Source organism: Sturnus vulgaris, chromosome 6, assembly GCF_052056855.1.
Source record: "Sturnus vulgaris isolate bStuVul1 chromosome 6, bStuVul1.hap1, whole genome shotgun sequence".
NCBI classification, from domain to species: Eukaryota; Metazoa; Chordata; class Aves; order Passeriformes; family Sturnidae; genus Sturnus; species Sturnus vulgaris.
This window is the reverse complement of record NC_142248.1, coordinates 38270123-38290920: the sequence shown is the minus strand read 5'-3', so window position 1 is coordinate 38290920 and position 20798 is coordinate 38270123. Positions and strand designations below refer to the sequence as shown.

Below are 20798 nucleotides of genomic sequence, written 5' to 3'. Positions count from 1 at the left end.
TCCCTCAGGCATCGTGAGGTTTGTTGCCCTGTCTGTGGCTGTAGCAGAAGGAGACTGTTTCCAGGTTTTTTGGAATCCTTTGACACTTCATAATTACAGAACAAGATGTACCTAGGATATCTGCCAGATTCCCACTTCTGAGAATATGGTTAGGAGGAAACACAGGACAGATCAGAGTGTCGTGCTTCCCTCTTCCTGCCTTCCCAAGCCTACTGGTAGAAGCAGGGTAGCTGGGACAAACAAAGAAAAATCTCTGTGGAAAGATTTGGCCCCTAAGCTGTGGGTCAGATGCCTCGATATAATACATTAACTCATTCCAGAGTTCTTGTAGTCTGTCTCATGTGAAGTGGCATGTATTATGGGTTTTTTCTGTGTACTGCTTCTGTGTGAAGTGCTCTCTAGACAAGACCTAGAGGCCTCTGTCCCTTGCTGGTGCAGCACAAAGTGGTGCAAATGGTAAGAGAGCATGCAATGCTAGTTCGCTCCTTATTTGAACTTACTTGAACTCTGGGCAATAGATATATGTAGATATATCATGCAGTATTTCAGTCCTTGTCCCTGGTTTCTATTTTATTTATGCTTTATTTGTGTCAATATCTTGTGTTTAATAATTTAACCTTTTCTATTTTATGATCAGTTTAGTTTTACTTTGTCTTTGCATATGTGGATCCAATTAAACACCTATTAGTGCTACCCTGTAATTTTTATTCCTCCTTTATTAATACTGTTTCTTTTCTGTGATTGGGTTAGCTGGTGCTTAACACCAGCAAGGCTGCCTAACTCTTTTTCCTTGAAATGTGGACTCAGTTCCTGCCCTTTATGAATGTAATAGGCTGAAAAGAGGCAATAAAAGCACTTTGGAGAGTCTCCTACAGTGTCTAGCTGTGTTTACTCCTTCAGCATAGTGTGAGCTATTGCAATATTTGACTGCCAGTTTCAGTGTGATTAATTTGCTGAGTGTAGACTATGTTAATCACCTGGTATGATTGGCTCATTCACTTATTTCACTGTGAATTTTCTCTTTTGTACTTAGTGTGTTCATTTGCATGCCATGTTTCCTGCAAGGACAGTGCACCTCAGGTCTGCCCTATACCCCCTGAACAAGCCAAAAGACCTCTTGGAGTTGATGTGCAAAGAGGAATAGGAACAGCCTACAAAGGTTATGTCAAGGTAACAGTCTTTTCTTCTTGGACAAGAGAAGAATACTTAACTTCACTTACAGCTCTACAGCTTGGAGCCTCTAAGTATGTTTAAACATGTCTCCTAAATAGTGCTAAAGCCTTAAGGCTTTGTGTTCCATCTTTGTAACTTATTTAACCTTCATTGCTTTAGATGTGGGATAAACACTATTTTTTACTACAAGATCTGAAGGTCAGTAGATTAGTAGCTGCAATGTTCATAAGCACCCGGGGTTAAAAAAAGAATGGTTTAAGAAAGAATTTATATCATTTTTGATGTAAGCATAATAGAAAAGGTAAACTGTCCTACCATTTTAGCATTGGTGGAATATCTAGGCCTAATATCTTTATACAAGTCTTAATATATTTTTTAATCTGTAACAAGGAATGGTTGAACTTAAAAGAGGAGAAATGATTGCTTGATTGCATGATATTTTTCATCCTATTTTTAAGAACAAGTAGAATGTGCTCTAATTCCATTGATCTAAGTATAAACTTTTCTAAATGTCCTGCTTTCTGTGTCTTCTACATGTGCATACACATAATAAGCAATCACTTATTTACCTGCAGGTCCCAAAGCCTACAGGAGTTAAGAAGGGTTGGCAGAGGGCTTATGCAGTTGTCTGTGACTGTAAACTGTTCTTATATGATGTGCCTGAAGGAAAATCCACCCAGCCTGGAGTTGTGGCAAGTCAAGTCTTAGATCTCAGGTTTGTATTGTTACGGCAGAGTAGAAATCCTCTCTACTTTTTACTTATCAGAAGTGTCTATTACTAGCATACAGGAAATTATAAGATTTTGAGAGCTCTAGCCTAAGAAGATTGGTATATTCTGTACATAAACTGCAGCTGAGTTAAGGTTGATCAAGTTGGCTCAACAAGAAATTATTTAAGTGACTTTACAGTCACTCACTCTGCAAACACCAGTATTTACAGTATTAGCATGCTTCTTCCTAGAATTCCATATGCACCTGTAAAAAGCGGGTGTTTATTGGTAGACTGCTTTTCCCATGCACTCTGAACTTGACACTGAGTCACAGATCATCCCATAGCCAGTAAGTTCAGGAATGTTAAAAAAATTGAAGCAGTCTGCAGAAAAGCACCAACTAATTTACACTGCAAATGGCTCTGACCCTGCCTTTGAACAGGAGTTACTATTTCATGGGGAGCCGTCAGAACCAGTGAACACTGTTTACCAAATATCTGAGATCAGACTAACCAAGGACGTTTGTTTATTTCAATTTATGGAAATATCAAGAAAGCATAGTTCCTTTTAATGTTATAGCACCTTTGTACCTGTGTGGAATATAAAATTTGCATTCACAAGCACCTTGATTTATATTTTTTCCAGACAGTGTACTGTGGGGTTGCACCAGTACTGCTGTGCTGTTCTCACACTCACTGGGAGCTGTCAGTGTCAGCTCTCTGACATGCTGGCAGCAGGAGCAGGAACGTGGAAGTATTGCAAATAGCAGCATTCACATCAGTACATTGCTTGAAGCAACTCAGCCAGATACCATATACCAACTGTCCCATGCTTTATCTGCTTGTTGTAGCTGTCTCTTTGAGGCTGTCATCTGAGGATTCTTAGATGTTTTTAATAGATGTTAACCACCACAGCTATGAACTGTAGCATGGGCAAGTTTCAGACATTAGTGTCATCTTTGCACTAAAATTGGCAATTATGGTGATCAAGTTGGTCAAATCAGTCTAAAAAGGCTAGTGTAGACAAGCCCTCTGGGGTGGAGCGCTCTGAAATGCAAAAGTTGTTCTGATGTCTGTTTATTTTACTGTAATAGAGAATAAAATCTAGCTGTTTTGAAAACCCTTACTTGAAACCCACAAATTATAATTATGTTGCCAAGAGCTTTTTATGTGATTTTTCTTTTTTTCCAAAGGCCCTTCTCTTGCTACACATTGAGGTATGAGTTATTCATTTCTAGTGTGTCTGCTGGGCTGGAAGAGCAATATTCTTGCTTCTAATTGTAGAATAGGTGTGGTTGGGACACCAAAACTACACAAAGCCACCCATTTAACTTCAGGTGGACTGAGATACACGTACCACATGCTGTAGAGACATAACTGAGGCTTGTGAGTTGTTTGGGTCAAGGATGGTTAGAGCATAACAAAGCAGTTGTGACCTCTGTGCGGTGTTAGGAGATTGCAGCCTATTGAAACAGTGGCGATACCAATTAGATTTTGCTGAATAATCCTAGTGTGTGCTTGCATGTGATGCTTTTGTTCTCTTTTCTCACTAGAGATGAAGATTTTTGTGTGAGCTCTGTCCTAGCATCGGATGTAATACACGCCACTCGGAAAGACATCCCCTGTATATTCAGGGTATGGCTACCAACTGACTCTTACAAAATTACCAGTTAAATACCACAGTGTTTTGTTTTGATAATGTTTTGAATATGCTGTCCATATCTAATGTTGATTAAGTTATGTGGAAGTGTAAGAATTTACAAGGACTGCTGACATACGTAGAAGAACAATATGGTGCTCCTCTTATAACTAAACTGTAAAGAACTAATTTCTCCTTCTTTAGCTGCATCCTTGTATAAAAGGTTTGTCTCTTTTTTTATTTTCCTAATTATAATTCAGTATATTTTCAATTCTCTTTTTCAATTGGTATTACCAGATTTTGTTTTTTCTTGCTTAGCTCTGGACTATTGCTTTAGGAACCAATGCTGTAGCAGAATATTCTGAATCTGATCTAGTTTCCTTAATTTCATATTTAAGTATAGCAGAAAAAAATAAAATAAGAGAAAATAATTAGCTGAGCTGTAATATCCTCTTTAGTATATGTTCTATCTGAATGCTGTATTTAGTTTTTAACAACAGTAACTGAATTCTTATGTTTTGTGTGAATCATATTAAATCTGGAATTCTAACATTTAGAAAGGAATACATTAGTAGCTAGTATCTATAGTCCCTTGCATTTGAATACAGAAACTCACTGTTTTTGTGCATTCTTCAGGCAACAGAAGTTCCTGGATTGCTCTTCTGTTTAGAGCTCATTCTGCTTTGAGATCTATAGGATGATTTAACTGAAAATTAAGTGAAGCCATAGTGATCTTCTTTTAACACAGTGACATGGGAGAATGCAGTACTTCAGTCTCAAATATTGCTTTTCTCCAGAGGTTTGAATGCAGATATGATGTGCTCTTCCCCTGGACAAATACTTGGAGAATTAGATAACAAAATCAAAATCTAGAACTGATGATAGCAATTCCTTTGGGTTTAAATGCTATTGGTTCACTAAGCATGTGTGTCACTCTCAGTAAGTTATGGGAGGGAGGGATCAGGACAAACTATGGTTCAGAACAGGAAGGAGCCTTTTACTGCCATGTATTGATAATTGTAGCATTCCTTGCCCGTATTTTAGGATTCAGACTATTTAAGCAAGGTTGAATATTTTTAAACTAAACCACTGTGGCTTGTGCAGTGATTGTTTTTTGGTTGTTTTTTGAAGCACTGTGGCTGTATTAGCTGTGTGTATGCCCTTTGGGTATATCATTCCATTGTCACGAGGAAGTCTAGTTTATTTTCACACTTCTGTGTGAGAAAAAGGTCTTTTATTACTCTTAACTAATTTCACTATCTCTGTCTGTTTAAAGGTGACAGCTTCTCTCTTAGGTTTGCCTTCAAAGTCTTGTTCTCTACTGATCCTGACAGAAAATGAGAATGAAAAGAGAAAGTGGGTTGGAATCCTAGAAGGGTTGCAGTCTATCCTGCACAAAAACAGACTGAGGAACCAGGTTGTGCATATTCCACAAGAAGCCTATGACAGTACACTGCCTCTTATTAAAGCAAGTTTAGCTGCTGCTATTGTAGGTATGTTTGTTTTAAGTTTTATCAGTGAGTGAAGGTTGTTGGAACTTTTAGATGGGCGTTTATAATGAGAGCGCTGACACCTTGAAATAAATTCCTCAGCTGAATTCCTTCATAGGAATTTAGTAATGGGAAAAAAATGCTAATCTTGCACTGATATGCAGATTTCTTCATCCACTTGGAGTAAATAATACTGTTGAGTTGTTCAGCAGGTTGTTTTAGCAATATGCTATTGCATGCTTTTGACAGACTATATGTGAACTAAAGCAAGATTGATTTTCCTGGTGAAAATCTGTTTGTGCAGAAATTTTTTCAACTGTTCAAAACAAACAGCCTGTTTTAAAGATAAGACTAGGAGTAGCTGAATTAATGGCTTTTTTTTCCCTCTTGGTTTAGATCGAGATAGAATAGCAATTGGTTCAGAAGAAGGACTGTATGTGATAGAGGTGACCCGTGACGGTAAGTTAGGCCATAATGCATTCAGTAATTGCATACAAAATAATGAGCTCCATAACTTTTATTGTTGCTCTAATATAGGCTGCATAACAGCCTTTCATGTATAGTAAGTATTAAGCACTCAGTTAATTGATGAGAAGGAAAAGTGAATGTGAGGTATAAACATTAATTTGGTCGTTATCATTCCATTCATTTGACAGGCTGAAATTTAAAGGATGAGTTCCTGGGCATATTCTGACACATTCTCACCTTAGCTGTGTTCCCACAGCAGGTATCAAAATGCTTCAGCACACAGAGCATGTACAGCACACACAAAGTTTGTAGACTTCCCTTTAAAGCCTCCATGTCTTGTCTGTTTCTTCCAGAAATTTGACAACCAATCACATTCTCTTGCAGACCGATGGTGTCCAAAGCAAATGTGTCTTGGGATGCTAGTCTTGTCAGTGATTTTCTCAGTTCCTTTTTCTGTGTAATTTAGTTTGTGGCTATTTGAAAGTTGGATTTTATTCATGCTAAAGCTTGCATTTCACTGTCAAATAAAGCAGTAAATACAGGTTTTTAAACACTTAGTTGACTTTCAAAATTAAATTGTATCAGGGATGTGGTTTTGGGGCAAAACAAAAATGTTACTGCTTCTTCTTGTTTAGAATAAAACATTGCCCAATTCCAGGAGAAACTGCTTCATACATGGAGACAGCAGATATTTTAAATTCTTTTTAGCAGTAATGAATGCCATTCCTTGGAGTAAACTTCAGTGGTCACCATTCTTTAAGTAGTTAGATATAAACATAACTTGAGATGCAAATAATTCCAGGGATTCCAGTACAGCTTCTTGCATAAAAAGAAAGTTGTAAATTTAGTTTGAACGGTCATTTCATAAAGGAACAATTATCTGCATCACCATGTCATATGTAAATGTGAAAATTAATTTTCAATTTTGTTTTTAAGTTAAGAGATGTTTAGGAGGATTTTTCTATGGCCAGTTCTCTGTGTTAATTGCATTTTTATAAATCATAAGCTGTTTTTCATTTTATGGCAGTTGTAATTTTTAGTTAATTTTAATTAACTGCCAGCTGTTTAAAGCAAAGGTCTTTGGTTAGAATATTGCTTAATTATTGACAAATAAGCTGGAGTTGGAGCTAGGAAGAAAATCATTTTTCTGTGGCAAAGCTGGTTATTTCATAAAACATTTCTTCAGACATTTCATCTATTTATGCAGGTGGGGGTACACCACAACAGCATTTTGTGATTTAAATAGCTGAAGTCTTGCTGCCAAGTTTAGAGAATTTGGTAACTTTGGCTACATTACTCAACTGTTACTGAAAAAAGACAAAGAATTTCCAATTAACAGTTCTCTTTTTTTTAGCTACAATTCACAAATATTTTTAATACATTCAGCTAGCAGAAAAATCAGACTTACAATTTAATTTAATTGGTTTATGCGTCTTAAGTTTCCTAGTTTAGATTTGCTCTTCTCTTTGTACCCCATGAAATACTTACTACATTCTTGACAGTTCTTGTATAGCCAAGATCCCCAAAGAGCACACATGGTACCTAACTCCCTTAGCTGCCTCTAACCCCGCTTTAAAAAAAATGCATCAAACAGCAAAACTCCCCGTGGGTAGCCTGACTAGTCCTTGCTCTCAGAAGGGTTTTTCTGGTGTCTCTTGTGAGCTTCTCTTCCTGCAGCCTAAGCTCATTCCTTCTTATCCTTTCCCCATCACACACAGCATTTTTTTGCCTTTCCATATATGTGTTTTATAACCCCGTACTGTACTCTTTTCTATCTGACTGAGAAATCTGCCAGCAGTACAGCATTTTATCTCCTATCCTATCAGGATTAAATACTTTATATTTCTTGCCTTTGTATTCTACTAATTTGGTCTTCCTCCGAAATTTACTGAAGATGCTGATGTTTTCCTGGAGGAGGGGCCCACTTCTGAAGATGCAGCATCTTGCACTGTACAGATGGTACAGATACAAATCTATAAAAAAATTTCTTCGTTTATCCTACATGTTTCACAGCGTTTTCCCACAAAGTGTTGAGATTTTTTTTATGAATAGAGAAGATTACAGGAATGCTTTGTTTCATTGTTTGCTCTGAGAATTAATAACAGAGAATAAAACATGTGCAATAAGTGCTCTTCCTCACCTGTACATGTCTGTGTTTAGATTAATTTTCAGGCATCACTATGTAGCACTGCAGTGTTTCTGGGCCTGGTAATTTTCCTGTTTAACTTACGGCAGCTCTTGTTTCCTTTGCAGTGATAGTCCGAGCTGCTGACTGCAAGAAGGTGTATCAGATAGAGCTTGCTCCCAAAGAAAAAATTATCATCCTCATCTGTGGTCGGAACCATCACGTCCACCTTTACCCCTGGGCCTCTCTGGATGGGTCAGAAGGGAACTTTGACATTAAGCTTCCAGAAACTAAAGGCTGCCAATTGATTACAACCGGAACACTGAAGAAGAGTTCTTCCACTTGTTTGTTTGTGGCTGTCAAACGACAGGTTTTTTGCTATGAAATTCACAGAACTAAACCTTTCCACAAAAAATTCAGTGAAATTCAGGCTCCAGGAATTGTACAGTGGATGACAGTTTTCAAGGACAAGCTCTGTGTTGGCTACCAGTCTGGGTTCTCTCTGTTGACCATCCAGGGAGATGGACAATCTATAAACCTGGTAAATCCTAATGACCCCTCGCTTATCTTCCTCTCCCAGCAGTCTTTTGATGCCCTTTGTGCTGTGGAGCTCAGTAATGAGGAATACCTGCTTTGCTTCAGCCATATGGGAGTTTACGTCGATTCGCAAGGTCGAAGGTCACGCATGCAGGAACTAATGTGGCCTGCAACTCCTGTTGCCTGTAGTATGTATATGTTTTTCTGTTGCCATATCCCTGTTGCTGCTTTACTTGTCAAAAAATACTCAGCATTGTATTCAATTTTGCTTTGGTTTGTCCTTGATATCGAGTTTAAGTTTCAGTGAGTTAACAGACACATAGTTCTTCCATAGTTTTGGACTTGGAGATCCTGGATGCTGCAAGAAATGCTCTGTCTTATTACAGGACAGAATAAATAGTGGAATGCAAAATAATTTCTACAGAGAGTAGTCCTGGATGCAGGACAGTGCAAGACTACCTGTCTATGTATTTCTATAAAGATTTTTGTTCACCTAGAGAGTATAAATGTCCAGTTGCCTGTAAGCCTGTCTTCTATTTACTGTACCCGTGGTACAGTAGAAAGTTGAAGAAGAAATGTAACTGACTAAAGGTTCATAAAGATAATAAGAGATTAAAATTTTCTCCTTTTGGTTTTAATTTTAGGGGAACAATATCCAAAAATAGTATAGGTGGAGGGTAATATTTGAATCACTTTCCTTGTTTCAGGAGCATTGGTTATCAGCTTAGTAGGGCAGAGGCACATGGAGAGCATTTTTCAGTATTCAGTAGTCAGAGGCAGTTGATGATAAATCTGGTATTTCTATTTGAAGCTGAAATAGCAATTAAAATTTTTTGAATGATTGAAGGCAAGAAATAGGCTTTTGTTTAAGTAGTACAGCAAGGATGTAGGTGCATGTTGGTTTGATGAGGCCAGGCCCTAATAGGAATGTGTTTAATTGTATTTGATTTGAACTGAAATGGTTTGCTTACTTTACTCTGACCTACTTCTGTACAGAAGTCTGAAGTAAAGTCCCAAGGAAACAACGTAGTGGCAAATTTACTTTAAAACACTATTAGCTAAAACTAATGTTTCCTTTTCCTTAATCAGCTTTATAGTTTTTTGCATTTCAGCAAACTAGACTTGCTAGTTAATAGTTTTGTCTGTTATTATTAGAAGTGTTCTTACTGTAACTATTTTATAACATTCTTGTATGTGAAATCCTGAGTGGCGCTAGCCTAGGGCTGTTTTTGTAGGAAGACAAACATTTTCTGCTGCCAAAGGGAACTGAATTACTTCCCTTTTCATTAGGCTTGTCCTCCCTCCTCAGTCCTAGTGTCTGTCACTAGTGATGGTGGGTTTTTTTAACCATCCATCAGGAGGTTGTAAAGTTACAGAATGATTTGGGTTGGAAGGGATCTTAAAGATCACCTACTTTCAACTCCCCCGGCAGAGACACCTTCTACTAAACCAATTTTCTCAAGGCTCCATCCATCCTTATCTTGAGCACTAGCATGGATAGAGCAGCTTCTTCCACAGCTTCTGTGAGCACTGAGAGGGCAGGGTGAGCACTGGCACAGCTGTGTTACCCCAGCTGGCCTGTCAGGGCTGCCCCTACAGCAGCCTGGTGCTGGTGTCCTGTGCTGAGCCCGTGGGGGTTGTCCTAGGGCTGCTTGGCTCCCGTGCAGCCTGGTGCAGAGCCTTGGAACCAGCTGGTCTGGAGGCTGGAGCATGGGCAAGCCCAGTGCAGGCACTGACACGGCTCTCTGGGAAACACTTGAGATCGGGTCCAGCTCATCAGCTCTGACTGGCAAGTGCCAGCCTTGGCTACAGATGGTCTTTCTGCCTGATGCTCGGTTCTCCCTCTTGATTTGAGCATCCAAGCCAACTAAGACCTTGACCATAAATCACTTTTGTGTTACATTTTTATGATAGCTGTCCAAGGCATTCTTTTAATGAATTTAAAAAATAGCACCACAACTATACTTCAGTTCTTCTAAGAAGATTCTGTGATGTGTTTAGTGTCCTACTGGGTTATTTTCATTTTGTTTATTGAAGCATCTTCTCTCTATTAAATCCCTTAAGTTTCTAGTAACTGCTTTTAAAATCAGGAAGCAGTCTTTACATGAGCAGAAGTATGTTCATACAAAGCTCTAGAGATCTCTGCTTTTTGTTTGACCTAAAATAAACTTGTCTGCTGATGCCTCTTATGCTTTAAAAAAAAAAAAGTTGAAAAGAGAAAATAAGTTACGGGCTTTAGGCATTGTGACATTTTTCTGTCAGCTTGATGAAAGTAACCCATACATGAATATCTGAAGCTAGAAAATTGTAAGCAAAAGAGGAAGGAAATTGAGAGCAGATCTGCATCCTGAGTTCACGACCCAGCTCACAGATGGTGGCTTTCTCATCTCCTCTGCACACAGCAGATGTATAGTTAGTTTGCTGCTTCTGAAATGAAGTAATCCATAACAAAGCTAGCTGTTCAGTTCCTACCACCTAGCAAATTTGTATGCATCTGAAAACTTCAGATGCCATTTTGCAATTTCATGAAATGGCAATGTGAAGTTATAAAAAATACTAAAAGGGTCAAATTTAAATATTTCCATTATGCTGGTAGTTGTCATTAGCAAATCTGTTCTCGCAAAAAAATCTCGTTTGAAACTGGGGCTTTGAAAAAATGTGCTTTAAAATGTATCTTGCACATAGTGGAAAACTTGTAACTGTTGAAATCTGCTTAAATATTATTCATTTCTGGACTACTGAAATGACATTAGGGTTTTCTGTTTGTTTTCTATCAATGCAGGTTGCAATTCTTCATATGTAACAGTGTATAGCGAGTATGGTGTTGATGTGTTTGATGTTAACACTATGGAATGGGTCCAGACTATTGGCCTGAGAAGGGTAAGTAATTTTCTTTGACTATTGGACTTAATTAGGTTACTTTCAAATGAGGTGTTTCTTCAGAGTGTATGCTAGGCTTGAGGTAATTCTCTGTCTCCTTCCTCAAAACAGATCAGACCATTAAACATGGATGGCACACTGAACCTCCTTAACTGTGAGCCGCCAAGGTTAATATATTTCAAGAACAAGTTTTCAGGTGAGTTCTGAGCAAGGGGAGAAATGGGGAACTCATTCTAACTGGTTAATTTTCACCATGCTACCTTTGCACTAGATGAAATTTGTGTTGAATGTGTCTGGGTCAGCGTGTACCTCTGTATGTGAAATTGCTTTGTGCTATTACAGCAGGAGCTGGCCTCAGTGTACCAGAAACATCTGACAACAGCAAGAAGCAAATGCTTCGAACCAGGAGCAAAAGAAGATTTGTATTTAAGGTTCCCGAGGAAGAGCGGTTGCAACAAAGGCGGTAAGAATTTATTTATAAATTTGTAAAAAAATAGCTGAATATACATGATGACATGCAGAGACTGCTGGGAATGCTAATACTAAAAATCACTCTTGTTTTTTTAGGGAAATGCTTAGAGACCCTGAGCTAAGGTCAAAGATGATTTCTAACCCAACGAATTTCAACCACGTGGCTCACATGGGACCAGGAGATGGAATGCAGGTCCTCATGGACCTCCCACTGGTAAAATACATTTATAAGGGAGGGATATATATGTGCATTTGTTCTTGCTCACAAAAGCTGTGAAGATGAGCTGGATGGGCTCAAGTATTGTCTCTGTACCGAATTCTTCTTTAAATCCTTTTGAGAAAGGTGAACGTTCCTGCTGTGCAATGCTTCTAAATCCTGTGCAAGGAAATACTGTTAGCTGACTTATGAATGAGATACTGAAAGACAGATATCACTGCCAGGAGCTTGTTAGTAGTTTTGTATATAATCAGTCTCTCCTCCTTCCTTTTTCTTGTTTGTCTTCTTAAAATAACAGAATGAATTTCCTTTCCCCTCATCCTCTCAACATTCTGCTCTTGGTATCACCTCCAACAGGCTTTGAGCACGTCTATCACATGAGCCCTGTCTCTGCTGAAATCTCTCTCCAGAGTGACCATTCCTCACTGCAAGGCTCCCTCCTGCTTTCTTCCTCTTCCTGTCCCTCCTCTGCTTCCCTAGCAAGGGTAGGAGTAGCTACAAACTGTTAGGAACTGGAATATGGTATGCTTGTGGTACTTGACCAATTCTAGACCAATAACAAGGGGAAAAAACTAATGCTGTGGAGGTAACTAAAATGCATGTGACTTGCAGTGCTTTATAACATTAATTTTATTTTGTAATTAACTAACACAGCATTTTATGAGCTATTTTTGTGTTAAATCCACAAGAAGAAGATGTGAAGGTAAACTTTTATATAATGTATGTACCTTCCATCCTAGAGCTGTTAGTCAGGCTTTCTCTTGTCTTTCTCAGATAGCCCAGATATGGGTCAGGCATTTGTCATTTCAGCAGGAGGAGGAAGGAAAGCAGAGCTGTTAGTACAGTCCCTGCCCCTTTATAGAGGCTTTGCTGGCTGACAGGTTCCAGTGGCTGCTATGGGGCTTAGTTCTTTCTCTGTCTTTCTCAGGGTTTGTGTCTGTTACTGAAAATATGTGGATGTGGTCAAGTAAGTTCAGTTTTTCTACCAACACTGAGTTGTAATAGCTTCAAAAGCACAGTAAAGTTTTCATGAGTAACAACTTGTGGTTGCATAGCTTTTGTTGCTGGCTAACAAGATGTTTCATTTCAACTGTAGAGTGTCCTACCTCCTGCCCAGGATGAAAAAACCTGTCCATCTTCAGCTAACCTGTCACGTCAGCAGCAGCAGCAGAGAAACAAAACCTACATCTCATGGCCCTCTTCAAGTAAGGCTGGGAGCAAACTGGTCGCTTCTGAGCTGTGATCTGTGATGTCAACAGGGGCTGTAAACTGCCTTTTGTCCTTTCCTGTGTGCAGGTGGCAGTGATGTGGGAGCAGCCATGCCTTCCCGAAGTATGTCTGACCCTGACCAGGAGTTTGACAAAGAGGTAAAAGAGCTTCTGTAATTGGAGACCAACGATATCCTGTTGACGTAGATTGTTCTCTTTTACCAATAAATTACATTCGCAAGGAAATACTTCATAGAGACGTTTATGGAGATATTTTCTTTCCACAAGTGTTTTTCCCAGCCTGTAATACGTGTTTGCAAGTTAGACACGCCAGCACGAAAGCAAAACTGTGAAAAGATCTTCTTATGGTGATATTTTAAGAAGTGTTATGTCTTCAATTAAGCTTTATAGGCAGTGAAAATTTGACTAATTGATGAAATGTCCTCAAAGCTCCTAAAAATGTTCTCTGGGATATTAGCATAGAATAGCAAAGTAATATGACTAGTTAAGTAATTTTCTGTGCTGCCTTAAGGAAGACGTTTTGTCATGTAACTTGAGAAGGAGTCAAATTTGTAATACATAAAACTGCCTTTAGCAAGAAGAATAGGAGTATGTGGCAGTAGTCACCAAACTTAAAATGTTCTGACTCCACAAAACTGGTGTTCCTGAATCTAAATAGAGAAGATACATGATTTTTGTATGTGATTTATCATGTGTTTTCTTCCAAGCTTTGCTAAAGGACTGTCTGTGTAAGGAAAGTGTTAGGAATTATTCCTGGGAAGCAAAGTCCCTAATTAAGATCTTTTTTTAGTGCTTTTTGGTAACCAACTGCAAGCTCATATAATGCTCTGAATTTTGAAATATGTTTCTGTGAAGCCAGACTTTTGCTGGATGCCTTAGCACACGCCAAGTCCAGAGTTCTGATCACACCTGTGGTCTGACTTCCCTTGTCACCTTCAGTTAGCCATTACAAGCACATAAAAGTGGTATCAAAAGGTATTTTTGAGACAGTCTTGGTTTTCAAAGGTGATTATGATGGACTGTGTTAGTTATTTTGCCCACCCTTCCCAAACTCATTACATTCCATGCTCTTGTTTGTAGGCATGAGTAATGGTAGATTCAAAAGGGATTTTTTACAATCTTTTCTCTTTTTGGTAGTTGTTACAATTTCTTATGCGTTCTTAAATTTAAAAAAAATAGTAGTTTGAAACTGGAAGGAGGCTCTAATAACACCTTTTGGCTTTATACTATTTCCCCCATTGCTTTTGACTTTATGAACTGGATCATGTTAGGATAATCTTGTTATAGCTTATCTTTTTATTGTTCAAGTCATGCAAAATCTTCTGAACAGCATTCTTGAAGGACGTCACCTTTCAGTCTGTTTGCTGAGTATATATTTCCCTTTCTTGAAAATAACTTGCTGCAACAGTAACAGGGGTTTTTTTGTGCAGTATTTCATCAGCTGTGAATGTGTGCAGTGCTCAGAATTGTAACACACCAAAATAGTAGGAAACTTGCCAGCCATCCTGTTGAAGTGAGACCAGCCTGTGAAGGCAAATATCCAACAACTAATCTAACACGGGGGAAATAACTGTGGATAGTCTTTATTAGATATTGACGTAGGATGAACCCACTAAGTATATTCTGTTTCCAGATCTCCAGCCAGATTCTTGGCAGCCTTCACTCGTTTGTCAGGCGCTTCACAGGCTTGTTGCTATTTTGTAAACAGTTCATAATGCTTGTTTCCTTCCTCATCGCCAGAATGAAGATGATTTGACTATAGTTTTTATATGTTTACGTGGGCAGATAAACCTACTCCTGGGCTATAAAATTGCCTAAAAATTACAGGCTGGTAAATTCTAAACAACAGTGAACAGATAGCTTTGCAGTGGCTAAAGGAGAGGAGCCAGAGATGTAGCAATTTCCACATACTTTACCATAATTCTTGTTGCGTCAGAAGGTCACCTTTGGGACTGCAGTAGACCCTGTTGATGGTGATGGAAGTACTTGCTTGAATGTTTAACTGTGGAATTAATTTAATGCACACTGCTTTGTAGTTGTGTTGCTCACCCTCATTTTTGAGTATACAGAATTCACTTCAAGTAAACAAAATTTTTTAATGTTTCTCATTAACAGCCTGATTCAGACTCCACCAAACACTCTACTCCATCAAACAGCTCAAATCCAAGTGGTCCCCCAAGTCCCAACTCTCCTCATAGGAATCAGCTTACGCTAGATGGACTGGACCAGTCGACCTGTGACGCGTAACGGCGCCGCTCTCGCCATTCCAGCTCCTGTCATCCACTACTCCATGGTGTTCAACAGCAGGGCAAAGCTGTCTCAGATGCTAGTGCCAAGACTGACACAGACTCTCTAGTGTTGTACAAGAATAATTATATATCCAGATTGTAGATACAAACTATGGAAATGAAGAAAATTCTTTACTAATAGCGATTGAGCTTTTTATGCAGAATTGTTCACTGCTCAGTTACGGTTGATTCCTTTCTGCACAGCTGTGACACAGTTTTATTGCATAGGAGCATTTAAAGGCCACCAGTAAATAGTCTTATTCTTATGGTGAAAGAGAAATAGAGAGAGTTACTGATAATGTTGCTACAATATCAGGAATATTATTTTTCTATAGAATGATGTAATGTCTGATTAGCAGGAAATCCTTTTAGACAGAATTTGGACTTCTAAATAGGAAATGTGAGCAGGTCTAGTTACATCCTCAGATGAATACACTTTTCCCTTTTTCCTGTAACTGTTTTTTCCTAAATCTTAAGGAGAATGGTAGGAAGCTGTAGGTCATTTCCAACATCAATAGAATCACCAGGAAGTCAAAGAAAAGCTGGTTATAGTTTTGTGGCCTTCTAATTCATTTAGCCATTACATATACAGCTGCATAACTGTCTTTCTATCTTTCTACCAACTTTTTAGTCTTGTACATAGGACTACTGACAGTTATCTCTTTACCCATTCCCTGCTTTTAGTCCTCATCAGTCATTAGTCAGGGCTTTTAAAATACTGCTGTGAAAAAAATTTTACTCCTAGTTCCTGCCTTTCTCCTCCTGAGAAGTTGTTTCTCCTGGGTTTTTGGTGTAAGGACACACTACGCTCTTTAGCTAGCAAGCCTTCTTGTGGACACATTGCCCTTGGAGTCTGCTCGACCCAAGGGACTGTATCGCACTAAAACATCAGTCTGTTCATTGGTTACCAAAGTGGAACGTGAAGGATGTGTAACTGGGGGTGCTGCTTTTCTCATTAATTGTATCCTCACCTGCATGAAGACCCCATGATTATTAATCAAGTATTGATCATGTAGAAAAATGCACAACACACTCCTGTATATTTTGCGGCGGCCCACGTGCGGTGATGTTTTGCGTGTATATTTAATCTCATGCTTCCATGTATTATACATTTAGTACTCAAAGATTTGTGACCATGTTTCATTAAAAGCTTGTAATTAATTCAGTGGCTGGCATATCCAGTTTGTCATTGTCACACTAGTGTGCCTTCTGTGCCAATTTTATGACAGTTGGATGTCACTTATTTAAAATTCAGTTTAAATGGGCTGATGATATACCAATGGCTAATGTTCTTTTCTGAAACACTGTATAGGACGTGCACTTACCTTTAGTTTAAACCGAGTGTTCTAGTCAACATTTAATCCTGTTACGTTAAGTGTTCGACAGTACTTGCTCTTTTTCTCAGATTCCTGATAAAGGGGCTCAGTTAGAGCTGGACACTACTGCTTTGGGGGTTTTCTGGTTTTTACTTTTTTAATGTAAGTCTAAGTCTTTGTAATTATTGAATTGTGAGAACATTTTTGAACAATTTACATGTCAATAAAGCAGAAGAGGGAGGTTTTAAAGTTTATAGTTGTCTGTCTTGACATCTGAAAACAATCTACCACTGACACTTGCATCAGTCTCATGGTAAATTCACTTTGTTCACATAGACATTTGACATAAACTGAAGATATTTTGGAGCTCCATACCCGAGCACTACAAGAAATGTGCATATTGCTGAAGGTGAATGAGTGTTCAGGACCAATGGAAGTCCTTTTGGTGGAATACAGCACTGAAATTTTGTTCCCTCAGTTTGTTTTAGAGTTGTCATTTCATTGATCTGCTGGCCGTGTTAGTTCCTTTTTAAATGATTTATATGACTCGTTACTTACAGCTGCAGCATAGTAAGGAGGCTGCAGGATCTAGTCATGCATCTTAAGTATCATAAAACAATAAATACATTTCACTTGTTGTCAAAGCAGTACTCCCAAAGAAGGGCTTAGGAACATTTCAAGGATTAATTGGTGTGTGAATGGTGCAGCCCCTCATATAGGGGTTTTTTTAAAGCTCTCCTCATGCTCGGGTATTTGAGCACCTTAGAGCCCACTGTAGCTAGACAGGGCCAACATCTCCTCTAGGGTGTTCTAGGTGAGCATTCCTCATCCCTTAGTGCCAAGTGTCCCTGAGTTGCTTCTTGGTTTGTCTTGCCCTTCACAGGAAAGGCTGAGGTGGGTGTTTTGGACCCTGCTGTTCCTTGCCTGACCAAACCTACCTCGGCAGGCTGGGTGGGTTGGCTTGGGAAAGTGCACCTACACTCTGCCCTGGGGATGGGGTGATAGCTGGCAGGAGGTTTGAGGGATGTGTGCTGGAAGACTTCTCACAAGTATTCATGCTAATCAGCCTTTGACTGTTAAAAAACATTTCTCCTGCTCTTGAGCTGATTTTTCTTTGCACAGTGAGGTCTTGGGATGACAACAAAGTCTTTAATTATGGGAGTATTAAATCATAGCACTCAGCAGTGCCAGGGCTTGGTTATAATTTAAACAGGAGAATGTTTCTAAAAAAATTAATTAATTGCTCATATGAATACATTATTTTTTTTTCCTGCTTAAGGCTGGGCAAGCAGAATTCCTCCCCAAGTCCTCCACCACAGCCTTTTGCAGATGGTATTTTCCCTTACGGATTCTGATTCTAGTTACCTAAAGAGTCCTCTCAAGCCCTCAGGAAAATTTTCATAAATGCAGAAATTCAGGTGAAACGATTTTCTGACCATGCACATTCTTATCCCTGGAGGCTATCAGTCTAGGACTGAAAATGAGGAATGGAGCTATGCAAGGAATGAAGGTAATTGAGTGTCTGCCTGTTTCTCTGCTCATTGCATTTTCACAGAGGTATGACGTCAGGTCCTGAAGCTGGAGTGGTGGGTGTAGCATTTACTGGAACAATTGGTCACTTCTAGCACAGATCTTTGCCCCAAAAAGCTGAGTATTTTGGAATGCATCATGGTATTACTTACCACCCAAGAACTAAACTCATCTGCCACCATCTCTGTCTACAGAACAGGTGTGCTGAGAATAAACAGCTTCCTAAATAGGTACAGTCTGCTGGAGAGTGGGATGCATAAAAGCTGGCTTTATCTTTGCAGGGTAAGTGCTTAAGAGTTAAGTCACAGGGAGTGGAAATGCTGGAAGTGCAGGCACCCTTGTTCTGCACAATGCCAGATTGGCATCCCTGGGAGAAAGCAGATGTGTAAAAATCTTGAAAGCTGGCACTGGTAGCCTAAAGCACTGAGAAGCAGGGAAGTGTTTGAGGGAAGAGATGACTGTGGGAACTGAACTGCACCTTGAGGTGCAGTTAAGCAAAGTATTAGTGAAAGGAAGGTGGTGTATCATGACCAAAAACCTTGTCCTGCTGAGTTTAGCTTATTTTGAAAGAAAAAAGATGCATGGCATTCTTGCATGCCAGGCTACTGGAGCATCTCGTGTTCCAGTTTGCACCATCTGCTCTGGATGAAGCGGCTCTGGCAGACAGAAGGGAAGAGGACAATCCAAAAATCAGTGTTCAGCTGCCCAACCCTTGCATTCCACTGCTGTGGGAGCAGCTCTAGCCAGCCTTCTGCCTGCTTGCACCCCTGTAAATGTGAGAGGCTCCCCGCTCAGTTTCCCTTTAACATCCCTCCCTGGCAGCCTTGGGGCTCCTGGCAGCTCACAGGCTCAAGAGCTGCTACCCTCGCCCGGTGCAAGGCAGCCCCTTCCTACAGGGTGAGAGCTGCTCTCGAGTCCTGGGCTCGCCACTGGCAGGGCAGGGCATGGGGCTGGAGGGGGTTCCATGGGCACAGGACCACGTCAGGAAGGCAGGATGGAAGGCACAGTGTCAGCACGATCTCAGTGCTTGCAAAATGTCCTAAACATGTTTTTGTGAACAGGGGGTGATGATGAGACCAGGCATCAACTGCAGGCCTGGCGTGGGATGCCCAGGAAAGCCAAACCTTGGCAAGAGCGTGTCCCAGCCGTGCCTGATGCTCAGGCCAGCGTTGCCGGCAGGGTTAGCTGAGGACAGGAGCAGAAGACAGCAGGACGTGCTCAGCCAGCGGGAGCTGCAGTGCTGTGCTCCAGCCAGAGGAGGAACATGGACTAAGGAATCAGCCCCTTGCCTGTCCTTGCAGCAAATATTTTCCCTGCTCCACAATAAGCTGCAGCACTTTTTTGTCATCTGACTGCACAGGTTCATGCAGGTTTATTGATGCTTTCTCATAGATAAAACCCTCAGATTTTTTTGAGCCTCACCTCCTTTGCTGTTTCTTACGCAGTCCCTGAGGATGAGCAGTGCAGAGCCCTGCATGCTGCTGGACACGGCCAGAGCTGCCACCTGCAGTGCCTTGGCCAGATCCTGCACTCCGGTGAGACCAGTCCCTGCCAAATGCCCTCCTGTCATTGCTACCTCCTGCTAGAAGAGATATAAAAAATAAATTCATTGAGCCAAGTCTGTCTTTAGGCTCAGAGATATCTTGAGGACTCTGACACAATCCGGGTTTGCACAACTTCTGTGAGCAGCTGTATTGTGCAAAGGGAAGGTGCTGTGCTACGAGTTGGTGTCCATTAATAGTGTGCAGTTTGCTTTTTCTTTTGAGACCCTGGGAAGCAATGACTCTTGAGATCTTGCCATTAACACTAATGCATTTTGAATTAGTCTGTCACGGTGGGGAACCCCTGGCACTCAGGACAGAAGCAAAACAAAGCCATCAGGTGCCCAGAGGTGCTGTGCACAGCCTCAGAGACATAAACCCCCCCATCTAATGTGCTGCTTACCAAAGATGTCTGTGAATGAAATTCCTTGTTTAGGCAGGATCCCAGGAGACATTTATGCACCAAAGCCCTTTGCTCTGCCGTGCCTGCACAGTGGGCTGTCTGTGTTGGTGTGCAGCAATCATGGATACAATCAGGGATACAGCTGTTTTTCCAGCAGCTCTTGGTCCCCAGCATCACGAACTGACTCTGGTGCTTCATTTTGTTTCTGCAGAGCTCCCCCCTCCCGGCGCCTTCTGTACGAGCGAGCGGACGTGGCTCCTGAAGGAAAAGTACAGACTGTGCTCTGCTCGTGCACTGACAAAAATTGATCTCTGCTTTAATTAAGCCTCTATTGTAAGTGACCTCGAGCTGCTAATGCATTTTAAAAATGAAGCTTCGCCAACAGCAAATGTTAGGGGTGACCAGGTGGAGATTCCTGCCACAGGGTGGTCTGCCTCCCTCTGTGTCAGTGACGGGTCCCAGGATGGTGTCCCACCCCACGAGCACATGCCCGTGGCTCATCCTCAAATCCCTGTGTGTCCAGGCAGGACACAGCTGATGTCCTCACCACTTGCAGGAGAAGGACACTATCCTGGCACCACCTCGTGCAATGATCCCTGTTGCCAATGGGTTGTCTCCTGTGTCCCTTAGTCTATGGCCATGGGATGCTCTTGCCTTTCCCCTTCTGTACATGTTGTGGGGATGGAGACCCCTCCCAATCCTCACATCACAGTTCACACAATGAGTGAGGCCCAAACACAGGGCCACACTCACAAACAGTGAGCTCTGAGGCGAGGGGCCAA

General features: G+C 40.5%; 1 protein-coding gene across 11 annotated transcripts in view; it reads left to right on the top strand.

The window, feature by feature from the left end:
• CDC42BPB (CDC42 binding protein kinase beta) overlaps positions 1 to 16794 on the top strand; it is an 87741-nt gene extending 70947 nt beyond the window's left edge. For 4 of the 11 annotated variants that reach the window (XM_088166285.1, XM_088166282.1, XM_088166284.1 and 1 more), the window contains 14 exons: positions 1034 to 1170; positions 1749 to 1888; positions 3436 to 3517; positions 4798 to 5014; positions 5408 to 5470; positions 7733 to 8329; positions 10924 to 11021; positions 11133 to 11217; positions 11364 to 11484; positions 11589 to 11706; positions 12638 to 12676; positions 12806 to 12914; positions 13006 to 13076; positions 15054 to 16794. In XM_088166285.1, coding sequence (XP_088022411.1) covers positions 1034 to 1170; positions 1749 to 1888; positions 3436 to 3517; positions 4798 to 5014; positions 5408 to 5470; positions 7733 to 8329; positions 10924 to 11021; positions 11133 to 11217; positions 11364 to 11484; positions 11589 to 11706; positions 12638 to 12676; positions 12806 to 12914; positions 13006 to 13076; positions 15054 to 15185 — 2009 coding nt within the window. In that variant the 3' untranslated portion in view covers positions 15186 to 16794. The remainder of the gene's footprint in view (positions 1 to 1033; positions 1171 to 1748; positions 1889 to 3435; positions 3518 to 4797; positions 5015 to 5407; positions 5471 to 7732; positions 8330 to 10923; positions 11022 to 11132; positions 11218 to 11363; positions 11485 to 11588; positions 11707 to 12637; positions 12677 to 12805; positions 12915 to 13005; positions 13077 to 15053) is intronic. The other 7 variants (XM_088166286.1, XM_014871927.2, XM_088166281.1 and 4 more) reach the window with 4 other exon arrangements.
• Positions 16795 to 20798: the final 4004 nt, after the last annotated feature.